At 37.4% G+C, this 24,264-nt stretch overlaps 1 protein-coding gene across 2 annotated transcripts in view; it reads left to right on the top strand.

The window, feature by feature from the left end:
- Positions 1-24,264, top strand: part of LOC149926688 (uncharacterized) — a 73,276-nt gene that overhangs the window by 5,209 nt on the left and 43,803 nt on the right. For both annotated transcript variants that reach the window (XM_090159194.1, XM_090159193.1), the window contains exon 2: positions 11,949-12,004. In XM_090159194.1, coding sequence (XP_090015320.1) covers positions 11,949-12,004 — 56 coding nt within the window. The remainder of the gene's footprint in view (positions 1-11,948; positions 12,005-24,264) is intronic.

The following is a 24,264-nucleotide window of genomic DNA, read 5'->3' as shown; positions in this document are numbered from 1 at the left end:
TTATTATTTTTTGGTGATACGGGATCATTATCTAGTTTTATTACATACCAATTTAAAATATGAACAATTTATTAATAAAATGCTATATTTTTAAAAATTCGAGTCTAATTAAAATGAATGTCTCAAAACAGTAGATTTTAAAATCCGTGACTAGATCGACAATCTTCAATCCATAAAATTTTCTTCAGTCCTATTAAAACATTCTATCAATTATACGTGACAAAAATATACACTGAGTTAAATAAGGGGAACCGACTAAATGTAATTTTCCCAAAAAACGATTCTTAACTACAGTAGCATAAGTAACATAATAACAATAAGTATGACAATTAGCGAGATTTACAACCAAACTGATTTTCATAGTTATTGCGCAATCAAGATGTTTTCTTAGCACAGAGCCCTCTAGTGTCTAAAATACGCGAGACTTCCGCTAAGCCGAATTATCTGCTTTCCGATAGATAGGCGGAATATTAGGCTAAAATGATAAAAATTTAAAAAGTTTTTCTCGGCGCCACGAGCTCATCACGCGTGATTCACACGCGGGCTTCGAAACAAAGCCAAAGCCCCTCGCGACTCCAGAACGTGCTCTCCGATATTAGGTTTAAATTTTTGTCAAAAAGTAGTCATCCAAAACGGTAAGTCGCGAGTCCAATTCACAACTTGAAGATAGTTTCAGTGCCGAAAAAAGGTTCGGTTAGAAAATTAGCATTAAAGAAATAGGAAGTGTCATACTTATTGTTATTATGTTACTTATGATAGTAGTAATAAGCCTGGTCATAAATTTGTCGTTTATCATTTCCTCGGGTGAGCCTACAATTTGGACGTCCCGTCTTGTCATCCCCAACTCTTTGAGCCCCCTTCCGAATTATTTGTTTTATTCTTTTACTTTAAAGGTGTATAGTAGTTACGGGGTCGGTAGCTTTTTGGTTTAAAAATGTCGATTAGCCCGTGATGGATCCTCTTCTCTCTTACCACGGTGTCGACTTTATAACACTGTATACTATAATCAAATGCTGGCGCTGCATCTATGGCTGCCGAATTGTCTGCTAAAGGGAGATTTTAGGCATTAATGTTTTGGCAGAGCCCTCGGGCAAATATCCGAAATTGAAGGGCTATTATCTGATTTTAATGTTATTTTAATACCTTGGAGGTCTCGTTTTGAAAACAATGACATGGGCGCTGGTAAACGCGATGTTGGAGCGTTAATTGGTTAAAATGTTTTTCAGCGTAATTGGTCAGAGATCGTGCAATTTCTAATTCAACGTTTGAAACGAAAATTGCCTGCAGTTATTACGAATTTATTACGAACTTACTATAGCTTTGATAGTGCATTTTACGAGGGGCTAGCTACTTATCCGCTGTACAAGTAGCGGGAAATAGAAACAATTATATTAATGGGAATATCTGAAATATTCGGAAAAAATTAAATATTTGGAATATCTGAAATATCTGGAATATCTGAAATATCTGGAATATTTGGAATATCTGGAATATCTGGAATATCTGAAATATTTGGAATATTTGGAATATTTGGAATATTTGGAATATCTGAAATATTTGGAATATCTGAAATATTTGGAAATATTGGGAATAATTGAAATATTGGGAATATCTAAAATATCGGGAATTTCTGAAATATTTGGAATATCAGAAATATTGGGAATATCTGAAATATTGGGAATATCTGAAATATTGGGAATATCTGAAATATTGGGAATATCTGAAATATTGGGAATATCTGAAATATTGAGAAATGTTGAAAATATTTTTAGATCTAAACCAAGATTGTTAAATCCTAAAATACAGAAAAGAAATGTATGTAAATGAGAAATTTGGTGTAGATATATTTTCGAAGAAAAGCTTGGCATTTTCGGTTATACCCCCCAAATACAAAACCAGATCTTTATATTATTTTGAGCAGGAATTCTCAATTTACCAAGACGTAAAATAAAATCTTGCAAATTAGGTGTTTCAGTTCGCATTTTTACGTAGGAACGTAATAGCAGCTTCAGCTCAATGCCACCCGTAAAAAGTGTTTATGATTTAGGATCACACCTAAGCCTTAGAACCCACATTTTATCCTTGGAATCTTAATTATTTTTCTTTTGCCTCTCTGTGTTTTAGGGAATAGTGAAGGGCTAATTTTGTTTTACGTTGTATCGGAATATCCGATCTAGGATGTGAACCCTTGACCTCGCCGTGATCGGTCATTCCGCGGCTATCGCTTTGCGATCACAAAACGTTGACCGTGAAATTTTCGCGATGAAAAGCTCTATTTTCATCTCGGATGTTGCCGCTTTATCGTCAATTATGAACGCTTAAATTTATGATAATGATTTATAGGCGTGGTCCGTGAAAAACGGACTGTATCGGATTAGATTGAAATCCCACGAAAAATAATTCTTATCACTCTTCCTTTCTCGATAGAAAACACCTTTTAATTCGGTTATAAACGTAATTTTATATACTTCCGTACACAATGAAAGAAAATAATAAAAGCATTAGCAAACGGTTTTTGGAAAAATTCCCCAAACATAATTTATTATCCATTACATTAATGATATTAGGATTTTTTACCGCTTATATTACAATTGACTTCAGAATAGGTTTATACATTATAAATTACTTAGTAAACGTCTAACATATAAATAAACTTATTTGATTGTTAGTGCGTTATGATTTTGTTCGTACAGTGCAGGTTGCGCCGCGATTATTTAACGTCATAATGTTGTAAGTACATTTTTGGTCGATGGTAGAGAAATAAACTATATGCAATTTTCTTTTGACGTAATGGTCGTTGTAGTGGAAGGATAGTATCGGCTCCTAGTCCCCCATTTTGCCTTGCCTTAGAGTAGATCCCGCCATATTGCCTCAAAATTTAGTGAATTCCACCTACATCACGCCATGCCTTGCCTTTCGTAAATCAGTTTGAATATTTTCGAATCAACAAATCATTGAAATCAAAAACCCGTCAATTTGCTTTCCGTGATGAAATAGCTTTTAATAAATATGGAATCCAGGCTTACTTCGAGGGCCTCATTTCCTGCTGAACGTGAGGAATTTAGATGGTTAATGGTTTCGCTTCCTAGATGTGAATGCACTGTTTCTTCGACACCTTTCATTTTTATCTCAATGATATATGGAATTATGTAGTACTTAATTTAACACACACACTCGCTCTCCCCCCGTTTCTGGCCCTTATGGCACGATCTTTCCGTTTGTGGTTGGATTTGTGGCGCACCGCGGGATGGCGGATGAGTTACGGTTTCATCTGACGGATGAGAACTGTGGGTTGTCCGATCTGCTCTGGAATAATCGTAATAAATAATATCGAAGTCAAGAGTGCGAGGGCCCCTACATCCGCGATCATTGGACGAACCGCGGAGAGGAATAGCAGATGCCCCATTAGGCACAGTGCGTTTTCTTATCAAACATCGACAAACTTTCTCCTCATTTCGCGTGTATACCTCTTTCGATATGCTCTAGCTGGGCCTCCCAAATAACCACCTATTTAGCTTTGTTTCCTAGAGAATATTAAATACATTTTTTGTTTCGTTCGTATTTGGGAAATGTATGGCAGCTAGGAGCAACAAACACAAGGAGAACGCAACTAGCCTTTAAACACGCGAGACTTTTGACGGGTTGCGTTCTCCTTTTGTGGGGTGCTGTGTTTGTGGCTCTTAGATGGCAGTTAGTTTTTGTTCGTTTACTTTACTGGGGCATTTTGGCAGGTGTATTACCTCTGAAACACTTCATATAAAATCAAAAGTAGACCCAATACTATAATAAAATTTTTCCAAGATACGTTAAGGTTTTATTATATTTGAAGAAGAAAATTTAAAGATATTTAATATTTAATAATTTATAAGAGAGGTTAAACTAGTGGCCGAAAACGTGTAAGAGTGTTGACGTAGCTTTATTGTGTTCAAACTATACTTCTACAAGTTCCCCCGTTCACGTTTACGGGCACTAGCTTAACCTGTCTATTAACAAAGGTAAAACACAATTTATTAATGATAACTTGGAGTTTACTATTTTTATTAATTTTAGGTCCTAATTTTAAAAAATGTGGAATGGTTCAACTTCTGCTCGAAATTATGTCCTAAAATATCCAACCGTCAGAGCCTTAAAATACACCACCTAGGTATTCAAAAAAATTATTACAATTTTAACACTGTAGAATATTCGGTCATTTAAATATTTTTATAATCAAGAAAATTGAAATCATTCTTTAATTTAATCCCAAGCGCCTTTTTCTTTTTAATTCGATGTCTTTCCCATACTTATTATCGGCGCGACTAGTGTGGGCTTGGCAACTCGGTACAAAAACCCCAACCCTTTTTGTTCTGTCGTAGTTCTCTCCGGTGGGTGTCGTTCGAATGAGGCCGACCGTTCGTCCTTCGCATTTTAATGTAGGAACTTACATTTGGTGAAAAAAATAAACGTAGGCCTCCTCGGAGCACTGAGATAGACAGAAAGCACGCCATGTAGACGTTGTTAAGGACTCGGAGGAGTGCCCCGCCTGCGGATTATATCCAAGTAATTCTACGCCCAACATTTTGAAAGTCCCTTTACTTCAATCTACCTGTCTCAGAATTTGCGCCTAGTCCTCCGCACCCCCCCCCCTCACGGCTTCTTTTTTATAATCTGAAAAATAAGATTAATTTCAATAGGATTTGTTTGCTCCGGAATTTGTTTTAGTCGAATAACGCTAGCTACGATGTTAGCGACGTAAAATATTTTATCGGGAGCGGGTTTGAACAATGGGAAATTGGTGGCAATTGTCTTAATTAACAATGAGGAACCAGATTCGATTCTTTTTAGCGAGTTTGCTCGCGTTCGATGCCTGTTTTGAATTTGAATTTATTATTTTTTTATTATTTTACTTGGGAGGATGGCATAAGAATTCGATATTTGAGAAACCCTTAAAAATTGTGGTTCTAGTTTTTGGGATTTTTTAATCAGATAATTTTAACATTTTCGAGTTTAATTATTTGACAAATTTTCGAGTTTAATAATTTGACAAATTTTCGAGTTTAATAATTTGACAAACTTTCGAGTTTAATAATTTGACAAAATTTCGAGTTTAATAATTTGACAAACTTTCGAGTTTAATAATTTGACAAACTTTCGAGTTTAATAATTTGACAAACTTTCGAGTTTAATTATTTGACAAACTTTCGAGTTTAATAATTTGACAAACTTTCGAGTTTAATTATTTGACAAATTTTCGAGTTTCATATTTTGACAAATTTTGGAATCTGATAATTTCACAAATTTAGAAATCTGATAATTTGACAAATTTAGAAATCTGATAATTTGACAAATTTTTAAATCTGATAATTTGACAAATTTTTAAATCTGATAACTTTAAAATTTTAGGATCTGATAACTTTAAAAATTTTAGGATCTGATATTTTTACAAATTAAAAAATCTGATAATTTTATAAATTTTAAAATCTGATAATTTTACAAATTTTAAAATCTGATAATTGAAAAAAAATTAAATCTGATAATTGAAAAAAATTAAATCTGATAATTAAAAAATAAATAAATCTGATAATTAAAAAAAAATCTGATAATTTTGCAAATTTTAAAATCTGATAATTTTACAAATTTTAAAATCTGATAATTTTACAAATTTTAAAATCTGTAATTTTACAAATTTTAAAATCTGATAATTTTACAAATTTTAAAATCTGATAATTGAAAAAAAATTTGAGTTTGAAAATTCTGAATACAATCAAAAAGCACTCTGTTTAGTTACATAATGAATTTTAGTGCAAAATTGAAGTGGATTTTAATTAAAACCTGTACAAGATAATTAAAAGTCTTCTAGCTCGTGTATATATCTAATGTACACATCCATCCATTAAACCCTTTTTCTTACTCCAAAATAGACTGAATGGAAGGCATTTTACGCGTAACTTCCTCTTAATTTTGCTGATGGAAACTCTTTATTTGTGAAGAAACTCACCCCCGAACCGATAAAAATAACTCTCAAAATGACGCTGCTTATTATCTCACATTATTTTTAGATTTTTCTCGTAATAGATTTCCTTTTAGCGGAAAAAATAAAAACAACGCGAAATAATTCTGTAAGAGGGTCGTACGTTGGAGGGGTTCCTCAATCCGCTAGCGTAACTTCATATTAATAGCGTTAACTTTACTGACACGCGGTTCTCAAAAAAATTTAGTATAATACGTAGCCTCGCCCACATTTGAAATCCTACTTGAGAAACAGGGTCAGTTTTTACTGGACTAGGCAACGTATCTTTTGTTTGATTTTGGTCACTTTTAGCCTCATCCTCTCTAGTTAAAGAGGAGAAAGAAGCTATTATTTTCGATACTGTCGTTGGTGAATACACCGCGGCGCTAGCTCCGAATAGGACCCTGCTAAACAGAGATTTAGTTGGTATGTCGTTTGAAACAAGTTGGCAAGCTTGCCAAAATATACCTCTCCTCGGAAGAGTTTTTAATATTCAGTGAAGCGTAACTGTATCCGTGGTTCTGTGGTAGAACGCTCACCTATCGTTCAAGAGGGCTCGGGTTCGAATCCCGGCCGGCTAAAAAATTATACTTCACCAAATGACAAAAAGAGGGCGCTTTTGGAAAAACCTTTTCTCTGATTCTAAGAAACTGCGTACGCAGTGATTACCCTTTGCCTCGAAAATGCGAACGCGTTCGCAGGCCTGACAGACAGACCCACCCACAGACAGACACGGTGGTTGTATAACCCCTCCTAGGGTACAAAGTCCCCTCGGAGAGGTATAAAGGGGATGGGGATCAGGATAATATTATGCCCTTGTTGATCTTACCCTTCGGTTTATTTTCTTAACGTTTTAACTTCTAAAATTAAGCTTACGTTGTGTTTTACTTTCGTAAGTTCGTTATGTTTTGGTTGTTGTACACAAACAACTAGGTGTAATGAAACAATTGCGTTGTTTTTTAAGCAAAATACCCGCTCGTATTGATTCGGTCGATAAAATATATCGTTCTTATAATGCGAATAACTAGTTTCTGCGGAGGTTTTTTTTATAGTTTTCGAGCTAAATGTACGTGAGGAATTTTTTCAACGTCCGATTTCCCAAAATTGGCGGTTCTGGTCCACTTGCAACGGATGCGTATCCTTAGGCTGGTTGTATTGATGGGTCCCTGGTACACCCCCTTTTCATAGCCCCCCCGCTTTCCCACAAACACCCCGAAAAAACTCGATAAAGTTGAAAGTGGACTTGTGAAAGCTCGCGACTCGAAAATAAGACAATTATCTACATTTTTACAGATGAAAGGAAACAATTTTGCAAACTTTTACAAATGATTAGAAAATATTTTACATTTTTACAAATGATAAGAGAATACTGTAAATTTTTACAAATGATTAGAAAATATTGTAAATTTTTACAAATGATTAGAAAATATTGTAAATTTTTACAAATGATTAGAAAATATTGTAAATTTTTACAAATGATTAGAAAATATTGTAAATTTTTACAAATGATTAGAAAATATTGTAAATTTTTACAAATGATCAGAAAATATTTAAAAAAAAATACAAATGATCAGAAAATATTTAAAAAAATTACAAATTATCAGAATTGTTTTCTTTTGATAAATTCAAGTGATAAAAAATATTTATTTTATAAATTCAATTACCAAAAAACATTTTTATTCCGTTCCATTTAATGGTTTTTATGAAATACACATCCGCGTCCAGTAAATCAAAACATAAATAAATATTTTTGTTGGTGGAATTTCCTCGGCTCATTGACTAATTACTGTAATGACACCTCCCAAATGAGTGCGCGTAAAAAGCGACAAAATTTACTTTTCGTCAAGAAAATGGTTTTAAAAGCGTGCAATTTTCGTCGGAGGGTTCGACCTGAAAACAATAAATTGAGTTCACTCCCGCCGTTTAGCCTTAATTGTTACTTAGTTAAAAGACACTCGAGTTTTTTATAGGTAGTTTTTTTGTCACGTTGAATGGGAGACCCCGATTTTGGGTGCTAAAGATAATAGCCTTTGATAGATATCCCCGTTGTTTTGACGGCTCTATACTCGCTTCGCGTTTAGCTAATGACGCCACCAAACGCGGGGGTCTGGGTTAAGTCTACGGGCCAAGATATTCGATACCTTTGTTCGAAGGGTTTTGTTTTAGTTCTAGCTGGCAGAATATCACCTCTTCGTGACATACTACGCAAACCAGTTTTTTCCCATTCAACCCTCCGTCGTAAGTGTTTTTAGGTGTCTCTCTAGCCTTTCAAATTGAGGTGAGGCGTCTTCTACAAAATGTAAATAATTTTTAAACTTAATTGTAACGGTAAAACGGAAGTAAAGAAAACTTAATTACACAATTTTTTCCCTCGCGATATTCAAGTAATTCATGTTACCTAACTTCAATCTTGTATTAAAAATACAAGTATCATTGAGACATCTTGTATTAAAAATAAAGGGTCATTTTTAAGAGATCAATGTTAAATTAAAATACAAAAATTAAACTGAAGAAACTCTCATGGTATAAATAAATTTATTTTATTAATTGGAGACGTTTCGAGCCAAGGACTACTATTATAAATTTAAAAGCACGGAATTTTAAATTACGTCTTTTTTTTGCTCAAATTTTGGGGTAGGGGCTGGGGCTATTCAGCCATACAGCCCAAAATAACCATTAATAAAAATAATATAAAATGCGTCAGAAAATGAAATAAAACAAAACCAATACCAAATGGAATACAATAAAGAATACATTACTAATCACAAAAATATAACATAATAAATTGAAAATAAAAAGCTTTATTTATGGTAAATAACTTTCGCATTTTGGCCGTTAGGTTTAATAGTATCTAGGTGTAACTGACCCGAGTGAAGTTAAAAACAAGTTGTAGCTCGCGTGTTAGAAGATGAATTTTCGATCTAGTGTGGGTATCCATTTCCGCCGCAAGGGGCGCGTCGGTCTCTCCCTTGACCCCGATATTTTCGTATCATTACAGTTTTCGTTCTTGTCCTCTCATACATGGTCGCGCAGGTGGTCGGGCTGCTAACTAAATTTAGAGCGCCACCGCTTTTAATCGTTACATATTCTGGCTCTCTTTCGGAAAGACCTACATTTTTCTAAAACGAGTTTGACTTTCGTAATTTCGTAATTATAGTTGTTTCCCTAGTTATTCGGGGAATTCCGAACCCAACAAATTAAATATTTTCTTCAAGATGCCATGGGATGGAATTCGCCATTGCTAAATTGAGTACGAGGAATTTGTAATTACGTTATCTTGATTTATTGCGCTTCTTATTGTATAGAGCTTTAAGAAATTGACTCCCAACCCTTCTATCGAAATTCTAGGGTCGAAAAGTGTCATTCGTAACATCTATCGAAATAATCAGCAATTGAGACCCTTTAACACCGCGTGGGAGGGTTGTGGCTATCCCTGCTACAGATAACCACAAGCGTCCCAACACTAACTAAATTTTGCTTTAAAACTCGGAGGAAAACCCCTTTAACAGACAGGGAAAGAGCTTGCGAACTCAACGCAGAAGGAGCTGCTCCAAGTTTTTACCCAGTGCCACAAGCTGGGATCGAACCCGAGCTCTTCTTGCTGCGAGGCGAAAGTACCTTATGAAAGTTATGCATCGAATATCTCAATCCAGAATGATATTCTTTTAAACAAAATACGGTTAACATGTAAGACATAATTTACAGTGTCTTCTGTCAAGGGAGAGACCAAAAATCGTATATCCGAAATACCATTTATCACGGTATTAGTTAACAATACCCAATTCCCCAATCACATTGTGCTGTCATTAGTTCTATTACCGCTGGACATTCGAATGAATTTTGAACATGTAGAATCTATCCACGCGGCAATTCCGTAGATTATTATATCTATTGTATAAGAGATATGAGATCGCAATTTACGAGGTGGGGTTTCCGAAACACAATAAGAAATTTTCTCTTCGTAGACACCAACTTCCTTCTGTCCAAATGGACTAATCGTGAATTACGAGTGCGTGTCTTCCAGCCAGAAACGCTTCTCACAGACGCTAATAGAATCTGCCTCGGGCCATGGCTAGAAAAAATCTCGCTTAATAACATTTTCCCCTTTTTTTGCGTCAACCGAGGCTTAGGTCAACCTTTCCCCTTTTTTTGCGTCAACTAAAGCTTAGGTCAACCTTTCGCCTTTTTTACGTCAACCAAGGCTTAGGTCAATATTCCCCTTTTTTGCGTCAACCAAGGCTTAGGTCATCAACCATTTAGCTTCTAATATTTTAATCGATGCTCATTAGCATTATAATCGTTCGAATAAAATCTTCGATGAATTCCCAAAGTCCAAACGGACTACGTAACAGACGACGATAATATCATGCGCTCAATAAATCAATAATTAATTCGTTTGTCCTTGAAGATCTAATTAAAAGTGGCGTTTGCGAGGATTTATATTATTATCTGGGGAAGCTGGCTTTCGCTATCTCCCTCCGCGACTTGAGAAGTCTGTCGCCCGTGGCGAGCCAGCGCGAGAGAGTGACTCCGGCGTCTGCCACCGGATATACTTACGTCAGAGAGATGATAGCAGGAACTCCAGTCGCGGGAAATGTCACGCGTAGTTCCGAAGTTACTTACTAGTTAAATGAACCGACGTGGTTAGAGGGGCCGGGTGCTTACTCAACCACCAGGTAAGGTTGTCTGAAATCGCTACAGGGTATATATTAAACACCTGAGTCATTCTAGCCACAATCTGGATAAATTTACCTTAGAATTTATCATTTCGTTTCCTGCGACGAAGAAACTCGATTTAGGTGATAATGTTTACCAGCATTCGGTTTACCATCATTTGGTTTTCTTATTTCGAAATATATCATGTTCAGTTAAGCCTCCAAAGGTCTTAGGCGCTGAATTAAGCCCAAGGTCTTAAGCGCTGAATTAAGCCCCTAAAGGTTTTAAGCGCTGAATGAAGCCTCTAAAGGTCTTAAGCGCTGAATTAAGCCCCTAAAGGTCTTAAGAATTCCCTTAATCATTGCTGTACCATACCCACACAACACAGACTCAAATCATACCTTTATATGAAAATCAAAACCCATAAAATTGTCAAAATCCCCAATTTAATCTTCAATGATGGAAATCTAATATGATTGATACGATGAGCCTTCGAAACCGTAAGGTTAATTTGAACCTTTCCTTCAACGAGTAGGCGCCTAATGTTCCAACACCCAATATCTCCTCAAAAAATTCAAACGAGAAACCTGTCGCGTCTGTAAAATGGAGCGATTTCATTAATATTGAAATATCTTCCCACGAATATCTTAGCGTTAACTAGACGTTAATTATTCATATTCCCCCCGCGGGGTCTATACTTGTTACAACCCGTTATCCGCATGCGTGGTTCATTTTTGGGCAAACGCTCTTCCTCTAAATCAAGACCGGCTTAAAAGAAAAATCGAGCTAATTTCCGCAATTATTTGATCTTGATATTTTCCCCCAAAATCGATATATCGGTAAAGGCGTTCTCCCGGGGCAATTCCGTTTCGACCAGAGACATTCTCGCTGGCGTCTCCTGTTTTTCGATTAGTCGTGATTAAAAGGGGTTGTTATAAGTTAAAAGACCGGAATAGACCCTCTTAAACGCATCACGAATAATAAATTTCCACCTTTTTTCGTTCGTTTCTTACTGATGCGCGCCACCAATTTTTTCACGGGCAGGTGTATTTTTCCCCTTAAAATGAAATTTGGAAAGACTCGAAGAGGAACTTGTTTACATCGAATGTCGATGCTCTTTACCGATGTACTGAGCCCTTAGAGAGATACGTAAGCGAAGAGATGCCTATCTGACAAAAGAAAATCATTTAGATTTTCTAGAATGGGAAATAGACTTATTTTATTAGAATTTTTTTATTATTTAAATTTCCGTAGATGGTCTTTTTATTATTTTATTGTAATATTTGATTCAATTTCTTTGCAGCTCGGGTGGCGATGGGAGTCATGACGTGGTGGCTTGGAATATTTCTAATCTCTACGGTGAGTACAAGACTTAATTTTTTAGTGTTTTGAGTGTTTTAAATTAAGTATTTCGATCTTAGAAATTATGGGCTAGATAGTTTTACGTAACTTTTCTTGGCTTTTTAAAATTCTGCTTCTGAAAATGGTATTTCTAACGCCAATTAGCGGTATTTTTTTATCGAAGTACGTAGCAAATATTTATTTATTTGGATTAAGGAGAGGCTATCATAAATAATTTGTAATTTGGTGAAGATCATAATTTAGAATCAAAAAGGTAGAACCAAGAAAGCCTTTGTTTTGATGAAACATGTTTATAAAAGATCCTAAATATATTTGATTAGTTTAAATATTAAACGTAAAAGTTACAGTCTTAGAACCAAAAAGTCTTTGTGTAGATGATACTCAAAACACGCGTTTATAAAATATCTTTAATATATTTGCGAAATTTAAAAGGTAAATGCTACAATCGTTGAATCGAAAAGTCTTTGTTTTAAAGACACTCAATGCGTATCTATAAAATATCCTCAATATTTATCGACAGTTTATAAGTTAAGCAAAATTTCGACGTAATTGCTACCGTTTTAGAACCAAAAGACTTAGTTTAGATGAAACTTGTGTGTAAAAAAACTCAATATATTTGGGCAGTTAAATGATCGTAGTTTTAATTAAAATTCGGCCCCGCATGAAAGTTAAATAGCTAAGGTAAATAAGTGTGTCTTCAATTTGCAATTTTTCGCGATAATTGCATTCCTGTCGCCAGTACATCCACCTTCGATAACGGCGTAACTTTTGGGAAATGTTGAGATTTATATGGTCAGCCCCCACTTATCGTCCGTGGAACGTGTGCCTAGAAAGTTCCCCAAAAAAGAAGGGTTCACGGGAACTTCATCATTCATTATTTCCCCGCTGTAATCCGGAGCCGGGTACAAAAGTGTTCCTTGTCCGTGGCTAATCAGCCGGTTTAGGGTAATTTAGTAGAGCGCCGAAATTGAAGGGTTCGCGCGTACGATGAAAGAGCTTCTTTTGATCAGGTTGGCTTTTAAATATTGGTTCCGCGAGCGCGCGTTCACCCGTCAGGTGCGAATCGCGCGAAAGTCAGCTAGTTGGAAATGAGAAAAAAAACACGCCAATGTCGTTGAACTAGAGGCATTTTTGGAAAGCGCCACTCGTAGGTTAGGCCACTTTCTCGGCCTGGCGTGACGCTCACCGGTCCCGTTCCCCCGTCGGAAAAATATACCGCCTCAATTCGAATCTTTATATTCGCTTTTTTACGACCCCGAGCGAATGACGACCCTCCCCTTTGGCCGAGTTCGCATCCGACGACTTTCACTTGTTGCTTTGTTGTTTCACTTTTTACCTTCCATCCTGTAACGCTGGACCTGGCGGAAGTGGATTTCGAGCTATATTTTTGTTCGTAAGCAGGATGTTAACTTTGTTAGGTCCAGAAACAACCTATGCCGCTAGGTGGTGTTCGTGCCACAAAGCTCACACGTGTTTTTCTCCAAAGTTAGCTAATGAATCAATGAATCCATGGTTTTTATTAGTTATTTGTTGGGTGGTTTTGATGGTATGATTTTTATTTTCAATTGCGATTACCATCGTCAAGTTAGTTACGCTCGTGAAATGACTGACGTTTGGACATTAACGATAATTTAGGTACAGAATCGTGATATACTCTCGATTACAACGGGCTCTATTTGTTAATTTATCGCGCTTCCCTTTAGCGAAACGTTTAAAACCTTTGCCGGTAAGCGGCACTTCCGCGTAATGATATCTTTGGGTATGTCACGCGATATTTCAAGCTTGACAACTAATAGTTAAGGTCGAGTTTGTTGTAACGCACCGTGACCATAATCCGTAAATCGCGTTTCTTTCTCGAGTGTGAGAGAAGGGGAGATAGCGAAACCGGATACGTCTCGAGTACTGATCTGGATATGATGCCGTCGAAAAAGAGTGTCCGCTGGCGCTCCTTGACAGTGCCCTCGTATCTGAACGAAAAGTGCCAAGGTGAACGTAACCAGAAACTCGAGCCCCCGAAAACGTTCCTTTCGATAAGAATTAAGCCTCTGATCACTTCAGCTTTTGGCAATACGAGTAGAGCAGCTAGACTTAAAAGTCCGTAGTCGAGTGGGAACGTGTTTGGCTAGTTTCGGCCCTGAGATTCCCCGCCAAGGTATGCCGAATAAACTCTATTTTCCCCCGTTTTGCTAGGACTTGACGTAAAAAAACGGAGGTAGACTCTTCGTACGGGTAGGCTAGCTAGAACAGTTTCCGAAGCCGACCGGGCATTAGACAAATGGTTTTGGAGAAAGTGACGAAAAGCACTCGACCAAAGAAAAACGTTTTTTTAACGTTCATCATCATCTTCTTCGTACTTCCATGTTTCACTGAGTTTTCCATCGAGTTTTTTCCCCTAAAAAGTGAAAAGAACGTTTTTTCTCTGTTTTTTTCTTCGTTTTATGGGCAAGAAACGCTGTAATTCTTTTGGAAAGTTTATTAGACGCCATGTCGAATTGAGGAGGGGGTATTAGTGGCTCTCTAATTCTGTTCCATCGGAGAGGCGTTTGCCACATTTCCCCGTTGTTGATGATGAGGTCGACAAAGTTCACCGACTGTTAGAAACGTATCAGAGATGGTATTGTTTGGCAGTCTTGCCTCCTCATGAACATCAACGGAATATTTGTCCTTTCAGTGTTCTCTTTCAATAAGTAATTTATAGTACGTGTGGGTTGATTTTGGAAACTTACCTGTTTCCTGTGAAAATATGGTTCTACCATCTTTTTTTTAGTAATTTCTTGGAATTTTTAATTTTTTACTATAGTTTAATTTCTGTTTGTGTTAGTTTTATTAACCTGCTGAGAGTAGTGTTGTCTTAGTGATTTAATTTCTGTTTGTGTTAGTTTTATTAACATACTGAAAGAAGTGTTGTCTTGGTATTTTAATTTCCATTTGTTAATTTGTCATAACATACTTCAAACAGCTTTATCTTAGTATTTTAATTTCCATTTGTCTTAACATACTTGAAGTAGTTCTTATCTTAGTAATTGAATATCCATTGGTCAGTTTGTCTTAACATACTTAAAATAGCCTTGTTTTAGTATTTCAATTTTCCTTTGTCTGAACTTACTTGAAGTATTAATTATCTTAGTATTTTAATTTCTGTTTGTGTCAATTAGCTTATTGAGACTAACATTACTAACACAGGTTTTAACCATTCTTATATAGTTAGTGTACTTTCTTGTAGAAAACAACACCCATACCTTTCCCAAAGAGAAAACAAACATGGCGGCCATGGCCAAAACTATAGAACAGTACAAGCGTACTCAATATCGGGGAGTTTCGCTTAACAATTAGTCTTTACTCTTAAAATACATTCTAGAATATTCCGACTTGGTAATAAATTATGGCAAAGGCGTTTCCCCTGAAATGAGTAACGGTTTCCTTTCCACCAACACGTCTGATGACGTATGAAGATCTGGTTTGAATGAAAGTATAGAAGTAGGTTTTGTTCTAGATCATATTGCAATAATAGTTAAGATCGCCGCGGGACTAAAGTCTAATGAACGCCTTAAAGTATTAGCCTAAATCGACGGCCGTTTTCACAATCGACGGCCAACTCTCTCCTCCAAAAACAAGGGCGATTCCGTGAACCGCGGGAGACGAAAGGCACGGTTCACCCGAACCCAACTCCCTTTTACGGACAACTATGCTGCTTTTTGAATGTGGTTTGACTTCTACGTCTTCCGTCATGTGTTCGACTTCGATTTCTAAGAAACGTAATCTTTTTGAGGTTGTCTTCTTTTGTGCGACGAACATTCCGCCCCAGGTATAACCTCACTTTTTTCATCCACATCAAGACATAACCCGTTCTTTTTGAATTATCTAAGCTTTGTCGGATGTCTCGAGCCGTATTCAAATTGAGTTTGATCTGACACTAGCGTTTTTTTATATTGCTCGCTTAAGAAATGTCGGAAATAAGAAAATTTTATTAAAGAAATTCGGCGAAACTTATCGATTGCCAATTCCGTTAAGATATATCTCGTAAATTAATTCTTAAACTTTTAATTTAGTCTCAAACCGGTCTCAAGCCTAGCCAAGTTCCTGCTTCGACTAAATGTCTTCAGGGTTTAAAATGTTCTAGAACAGCTTGGGAACTTCGCGTGGGTGTAGTCGAAAAATCTTTTATAAGGGCCGCTTTAAGAAAAGGCTTAGCCAATAACCAAAAGAAATTGAGCAAGAAAAGTATGGCGAAAAAGAAAGTGAAGAGTTATAAAGACTAAGAAAAGCGTTAATATCTAGAAGGCGTTTTCCGATCGGAAAAGGTCAACCTTTTTACCAGTTCTCAACTACGCCACCTCTTTTATATAACGACCTATTTGACCCTACACGCGGTGCTATCGTTAGATTTTGAAGGTGCTCTTTTGAAATCGCCGTTTTTCAGAGTTTTTTCGCGTGTGAACAAGCTGAATGGAAGCAGCTAGTACGGTGTATTTGAACTTTTCGTCGAATCGACCCACGTTTTGACTTCAATCTTCCACAAAAGTGAAGGAACTTTTACGATCAAGCTTCGATTAAAAAGAACAGCGGGAAGACGCGTTTCTTAGTCATTAAACCCATAAGACAGTCGCCCACCGCAACTTTGTAACGTTAACAAGCCCCGACTCCGGAAGGTAAACTCCAAGCGCGACGGCATTTAGTTAAGAAGTTTCAGTGGGCGACCTGTATAGTGTAGTGGGAGATTGTGTGTGGGGTAAATACGCCTGTGAGAATCAGGCGCGGTTCGACAGTACTGGTGACGTCATTAAGGATGTACCAAAAATCTACCACATTTGACGTGTATACCAGAATATGCCAACTTGTTACGTTTAACCCGTGGTTGGCTTACCATATACTTCCACGGTATCTCGGGAGATAATGGGTGTAACCACGTTAGGATGAGGCCTTGGTCATGACCCTACTGCCCCCAATACCACCCATCTCCCGAAATATTATTCCAGGCATTTCAAGGACCCGAGTTGCGCCCTTAACCGCGACCTCTGCTGGGATGAAAAGTCAATTTTAGGAGTGGACCGTGTTTGTTAAAACCGACGTTACCCGATACTAGTCCGCCCCTTCGCCCTGGCCCTCGCAGCCGCCTTTCTCTTCGCTTCCAAGTAACCGACGAAGCGTCACCCATAGCCAAGGGCCCCTTATAAAATATCGTGAATCTTTCGGATATAGCGCTCCTGGCGATTTGAATTAGTTAGGGGCCCCATCGTGGTACGTAGGCCGGCTTTTTTCTTGGAAGCGTCTGCCTGGTAGCCAAAATACCTTCTCGCACCATCGCGTTGTAAGCGACCATTTGATTTCGAATGCCTCAGACGTCTATAACGTTTTTCCAAAGCAGTTATTACCTAAAAAAATACGCTCATGTTTTATTTATACCGTCATAGAAACAGCGTCTTCCATTTTTGAGTATAGAAGACAGATCGTAAAGTAAAAAGAAATACCCCTTTCGAAGCGTCTGCTATCTAGAGCAAGGTCAATTTGGTGGGGAAAGTGTTTTTCCAACATATTATTCCCTCCTATTACTTCCAAACCTTCTCTTGTTTCTCTGGAAAAGGTTGATGACGATGGTGGGCGGGGCTTCAGTCTTAAATCCTCGCCAGCAGCGAAAGGGAGACAGAGATAATTATTTGTGTTAAACGACTTTTAGTTGTTGCGCCGTAGCTCTAAATACCAAAAAAAAAAACGGTTCGCGAAATAACTATGATTTAGCGCCCAAAATATTTGTTAATTTTTTTGCGTCCACGCGAAGATAAGCCTTGATTTTGGGACGAGGCTTAAGGAAAGATTTTTCGCGTTGCACGTGCGCGTCACTTAATTAGCTTGATTTAAGTGCCCAAAATATTAGCTTCGTTTTATTTATTTTGGCGTCAATGCGAAAATAAGCCTTGGTTACGGGACGAGGCTTAAGGGGATTTTTTGCGTCACTTAGAGTCTGGTAACGTGATATCCGGACATTTCGAGTCGATGTAGTATAAAAATAATCGAGACAATCGCCATTTTTTTGTCTGTGGAAGTTCGTGTCTAAGCCAACCCTTTTTCTTACGTTTTACTCGCGGACAATAGGAAGTCAAAGGCTAACTTATGGCAGCGAGAATTTTTTCGCGTAGCTTTTGTTTGACAGTGAAATTAAAACCTTTTAAACGGTATTTGAGCTTCGGGCCTTGGAGAGAAAGTGATTGGGAGAAAAGTCTAAAATATATCTATTGTTTGTCGGTGTTGAATATTCCCCCTTTCAAGCTATAGGCGTGCCGGATTCGTAATCAATTTAACGTGGCTCAACCGCGGGTTTTTGAACCCTATCAAATGAGATCTGTGGGCTTGCAACTTATTTACGTCTATGAAAAGATGAGTAGCCATAAGACATTGTACCCGGGTTGAAACTTGAGATAAACTATGGTACAAGAACAGGTGTTGAAGCCTTATTTACCCAACAGCACTATTATTATTAAGCAAAACGCTGGCCTATTTGTTTCTAAGATAAGTATTCGTCTTAATATACTGCAATGTTATTTCATTGAAACATGTACCTTCGCAACCTCCCACTGATTTTTCTTATATGAAAAATAGGGCTTTTAAATCGGTAAATATCCCAATCAAGCGTAATTTATACTTTATACGTTGCCAGGCGGATTTGCACACGCGGTTAAATTTGGGCCGTTTTTCGGTGTATACTTCCGCGGCAAAATATGTCCCATTGAAAAGTGCCTTGAACCTGTGAAGATACTCGTATCATTTTAACGACATAGATAGATACATATCCTGTAAAATTTCAAAATTTCTGTCAATATTTAAGATTTAAGTTATGGCAACTTAATATTTTGTTACGAAACGCGACGTAACCCAAAAAAAACTTCGAAATATAAGGTTATGAAATGTAGTTTAGCTCATCTAAAATTCTCCGCGTATGAGTTTCGCAATGTTTCACGAGCGCTCCCTTTTTATATCGGTATATCCGTGGAAATTTAGAAATGTTATTTACTTCAGTGTATAAAATGAAGTAAGAAATAAAAAATGACAGATTGGGGTCACGATACGCGGGGCCTATGTTCGAGGAGTGCTTGTCCCCATCCACCCCCGTAGACCAGAAGTTTTCGATAGTCCCTGTACACTTTCCATTGAGAGTTATCCGTGACTGCGATTTTTCTCTTTTTACACCTTCACGCCAAAACGAACCTAATTTTTAGCGTCAAAGATTTAATAATAGAAAACGGGGGTGAGAGATAAAAAGGGGAATTTTTATCCGCCGTTTGATTTGGGGGGTGGGAAGTCTAGAATGGGAAGCGTGGGTGTTCTTTCAATCAAAAGTGACGGAAAAAAATTATTCGAAAAAAATTGTAAGATTTTACACGATTTTACTCTTAAGAACGTGGGATATTTTTTGTTATAAATCCTTGATATTTGGGCTGTTAATTTCGTTAAATTACTTCTGGAATTATTATATATCCACTTTTGATAACGTAACTAGCTTTCGTTAAACCTGGTGGATGAAATTTTAACTTTAATTCACATTAAAAACGCCTTAAGAAGTACTCGCAGTACACCCGTGTAAGGTTAATTTACAAGCTGCCAATTTTTATGTCGGTACATATCGTTTTCAAATCACGAATAACCTTTTTAATATTCAAATATTTTTTTAAAAAGGTATAATTATAATTAAAAGGACAATACAATGAAAACCGTTGTTAAACATTTCAATTTATAACGTCAAAATCGAAAATTATCGTAACAATACAATTCCCAAGACGTGAAAACGTTTAATAGCAATTTAAAAATAAATTGTATTTATATAATGGAAAGCGTATAAGATTGTAATCGCGCGGGTAAATTTTCACGACCACGCTGTTCAATCTGTATAATTTGGCCCCTATCGGCGTTCATTATTGCGTAATTTAAACTCTTAAAACTATTCATTAAAACCGGGGGGAGGGGGGGGGCAAGTAAATGTCGACGCACTAAGCGCCTTGAAATCCTGAACCCTTTGCTTCCTGAAAAATATTCTGAGTAAATATAAAAGTTTGTTATAGGAGAATGCACGCCGGTTCAAAAACCCACAAAACAGTGGATCGTGACGAAAGTCATTGTTGAGAAAAAAAATCTTTAATACTTTGACTTTTTCCGAAAGCGAAACTATCTTTTAATTACGATCCGGAGTAAATGAGTTGTTCGCGTTTAAACTTCAGCCGATAATGATCGACTTTCGGAACCCCCCCCCCTTAGCCCCCCCCCCCCCTTTAGCTTACATCACTTTGTTCATTTTCTATCTCGGCGTGTGATTTAAGAATTCGATTTGGAAAATAACATTTCATCCGTTCTCAGACGCCGATCGACGATTCGTGATTTAGTCATTTGGATTTTTTTATTTAGTTTAGTGTTCATGTTCGATTAGTTTTTTTATATTTTTGTTCGTGTAATTTCTGTTGGAGATAGTTAACTATATTTCGCGTTGGCTCCTGATTTCTGAAGTATCTTGAGATCGAACTAGCTGGTCGCCGCCCGGTCTAACTGACGCCACTTTCATCGCGTTCAATCATTTTGTTATTTTTGAGGGAATGGGTTTTTTTTTTTAGTTTATTTTGTAATTAAAATCTTCTTGATGACCATCCGTGTCTGTAGTAACCACAAGTACTGTTTGTCATTAAAGATTATTCAATCCATGACTATATTTCCAATGCCATAACGCCAATATTACGCTACGTTTGCAAACAGGAAAATTGAAAGTTCGTTTAACCCTCGGTTTAACCTTTGAACGCGACCAGGGAAAGCGAAATATTCCTTTACCTTCGAGAGCAGCAATGTCAAAGGCAGTTGTTACCCCCGGGTAAGTTTGCCCATTAACGCGCGCGTAAAAACCAAACAAAGCCCATCCTTTCTTACCAATAAATTCAAGCATAGCGGAAGGTCTTATATTATTTACTCGGAGGTCGATCGAGGGGTTTCCAAATTCATTCTTTCTTACGTTCAAGTCGGAGAATATCTTTAAAAGGGGTAAATAGACGGAGAATTCTGTTTGAATAATATTTCGGCGCGCAACGCCCAAACCGAAAATTAAGCGAGAAGAGTTACGTAGTAAGTGAATCATTGTCCGTTCCGAGTACAACGCCATCTCGCGAAGAGCAACGGCCACTTGAATAATGGCCGCGAGAATTAGGGAAGAGTTGATGGCCCGAGTAGTTCTGAGCCGCGAAATGTCCCTCGCTTAAAGGATAGCGGGGCGTGGTTCGTTCGAATCCGGAAAATAATGGTCATTTGGAGGGGTCCGGAGCCTCCTTTTCTATATCAGGAATCGACACCTCGCCGCTGTCTGCTCTCTTGCCTTTTGCGCCGAAGTGGAGTAGGCTATCATTATAGCGCCGATTTAGTTTTGCAAAGTGCTACCTAAAGCCGATAATAAAGGAATTTTCTGTTTGGAAGAAGACTACCAGTTGGCCCTACCCGCAAATAAAACGAATGTTTATGGTTATTCCAACCATATTTGCCATTGATGACTTCGCGCAATTTCGCGGTGGGATGTTATAAGAGCTCGTTTCAACGTGAGAACTCCGCCGGTAATGAATTGAAAGGATACTAAATATAAATTGAATTTTAATCGCTTCGATATTTACGTCATTAAATATCTTTGACTCCGTCCCAACGAATTTCTCGGTCGTCCAGTAGAACTGTCTTCTGTAGAAAATAGAATAGAGGAATAACTTTAGCGTTGATAAGGTATCTCGAGGTTCTAAAGCTTGTAGTCTGCGCTGGGTATTTCCGGCTTAGATATATTTCAGTATCATTACAGTACCGGAAATTAATAGTCCTAAACTACCCCAAGAAGATAAACCAGTAAATTTGATATTTCTCATCTATATGCTTTCTTGCCTCTGTGAACTCTTGTACACAGGTTTTATAGCTGCTATTTTCTCCTGCACATACAAAACACGTTTATATCTGACAGTTTAATCCTTCTAGCCTCACGTATTTCGCGACAATCCTTCGATAAGATATCGAAAAACTCGAAGTAAACGAACGTCTTCGTAGAAAAAAGTTCAAAATTCAATAATCACGACTTCCTTTTCCTGTTTTAATGGTAGAACGATGAGCCAGCGGGAACCCATCCCTTAATTGACGTGTGCAGAGTGGCTGAAGAGAAAGTAACATCCCCGAAAAATCGTAAATACTTACCCTTACAAACGCGTCCCCAAATGTTGCCCCTTTTTTAAACTATTGGGAAAGAAGCGCTTTTTGCAAGATTGATTACCGTATTGTGAATTCGATCCGAGGCTTGATTTTGAAACAACCTGTATTTTTACATTTCTCCCCCGGGCAGACCGTGCTAGGAAAATGCGAAAGCGCAAACTTGCAATAAATACTTCAAGTTCCTTTCACTCCATCTTTACCACGCGTGCGAAGGTACAGCGGATGGGTACTCCGCGGAATATCTCGTAGGTAAAAAGGTAGTGTTACGCAAAACGAGGCTGAAATGAATTTCAGCTTCTGGTAGGTCTATTTCCGGATCTTCTACAATGAGCTTCAATTTAGTCCCTACCCATGCATTTAAAAAAAAATTAAATGCACCTCCCAACTTTTTTTCTTGTTAATTTTAAGGGGAGGTTAAGCGAGTATTTGTTTAATTTAACTTCTGCGTATGGGAATAGGTAAAATAATAGTTGTTTAATATTCCATTTTTTTTGGTAATTGTTAGGGAGGTTATGACCTCCAACGCGTTCTTGTTGGAAGATCCGAAGATTTTAAGGAATAACCTCTGTAACAAACCACGAAACCGCGCAGACAATGTCAAAAGCCATAAGAGGGGAGCGGCCAATATTCAAATCATTTGGGGTGTGACCGCAATGCTAGAGGTTATAGTCCTTTAAAACTAATATTTCTTTACGGTATATTTACGGTAAGGCTACTCCGTTTAATGGTAAATTAATAGTTGTAGTAAAAATAAAAATGACGAAGTTCAGTAATGACACTGCATTTATTTTAATGACGTTTTACGAAATTATTTGCACAATATTTATTATTATCTATGTCGTTATAAGTATAAGTTATGACTTTCCTTTACACACCTCTTTCTTAAAGTGGGGAAACACCTTTTCCCCATATTTAAGCCTTAGTCGTCAAAAACTGAAAATAGGCCTTGGCTAAGGTAGACGCGTTTTTCCCCTGGCTTGTTTATATAGTAAAAAAGCGTTTCTTAAAACAGAAGCGAAAGGGGTGAGAAATGTAGGAGAGAACCTATATTTCTCGCTCCAGTGATAGCTCAAGTCGTGCCTTGGCATTTATCAGGAACGTTTACATTCCGTGAGTTGAAAGGGCGCCGAATCGGCAAATACCTGTTGCCCCGAAAACCACGCTCGCTTTCGTTCTAGATAGTCACTCTACATATACTCTAAAAGCATACTGTACAAAGTCAGGGTCATACGCTTTGCTGTCTAGAATGTTTGGCGATAACCGCGTGAAGCTTTTGAGGGATTTTTTGCGTCGTCTGCCACGTTTTTGTTAAAAGCCATTCTCTTCTTTAAACCGTCTAGGCTCTAGTTACGTAATTTTTTATCTTTAACGGTCAGAACGTCGTTACGTAATTGTTTCTATAAGGCGTGCGTGCAGTCGGATACGTATTTTCGTAAATTTATCTTTTTCTCGACTCACGCTGAGGGGAGAATCGAGACAGCCGGGAAAAACGTTTCCCTAATTGCTTCGAAACAAAAGTTATGAAATTGGCAAAACGCACGGAAAGTTCAATTCGAAACGGTAATTGTTGAACCCTTTAAGCACTGACTCGCAGTTCGAGGTCGATGTTTTTACCCTGTTTTTTTTAGGTTTTGGCAGTTCGTCTTCGATTATCATGGTTAACTAATTGGCTGACACCCGAAACAGTAGTTTCGATTACTTCTGAACGTATAACAAGTGTTTTAATAGTGTACTATTTGGAGTTATATTTTATTACCTTAAGCTTAATTGGACACAAATTATACAATAGAGTAATTCTACTTCGTAGCTTTGACTATATATGACCGCCATTTTGTGCGGGTTTTTTCTATATGCGAAAAAGCATGGATGACGTCGTGTCACGTGAGACTGAAATCACTAAATAGAAAAAGAAACTTATATAGAACTGAAATTTTTACTATTCGTAATTTGCTTGAGGGTATGGCTTGTGTTTGTTGTCATGGTAACTAGTTTAGGTCGCCCATGTTGGTTACGACGTTATCTGTGACGTGTAACGGAGGACCTTAGCTACGAAG

This window comes from Leiobunum rupestre, chromosome 9, assembly GCF_980474605.1.
Source record: "Leiobunum rupestre chromosome 9, qqLeiRupe1.1.hap1, whole genome shotgun sequence".
Lineage (NCBI taxonomy): Eukaryota > Metazoa > Arthropoda > Arachnida > Opiliones > Sclerosomatidae > Leiobunum > Leiobunum rupestre.
This window is presented reverse-complemented; position numbering and strand designations above follow the sequence as displayed.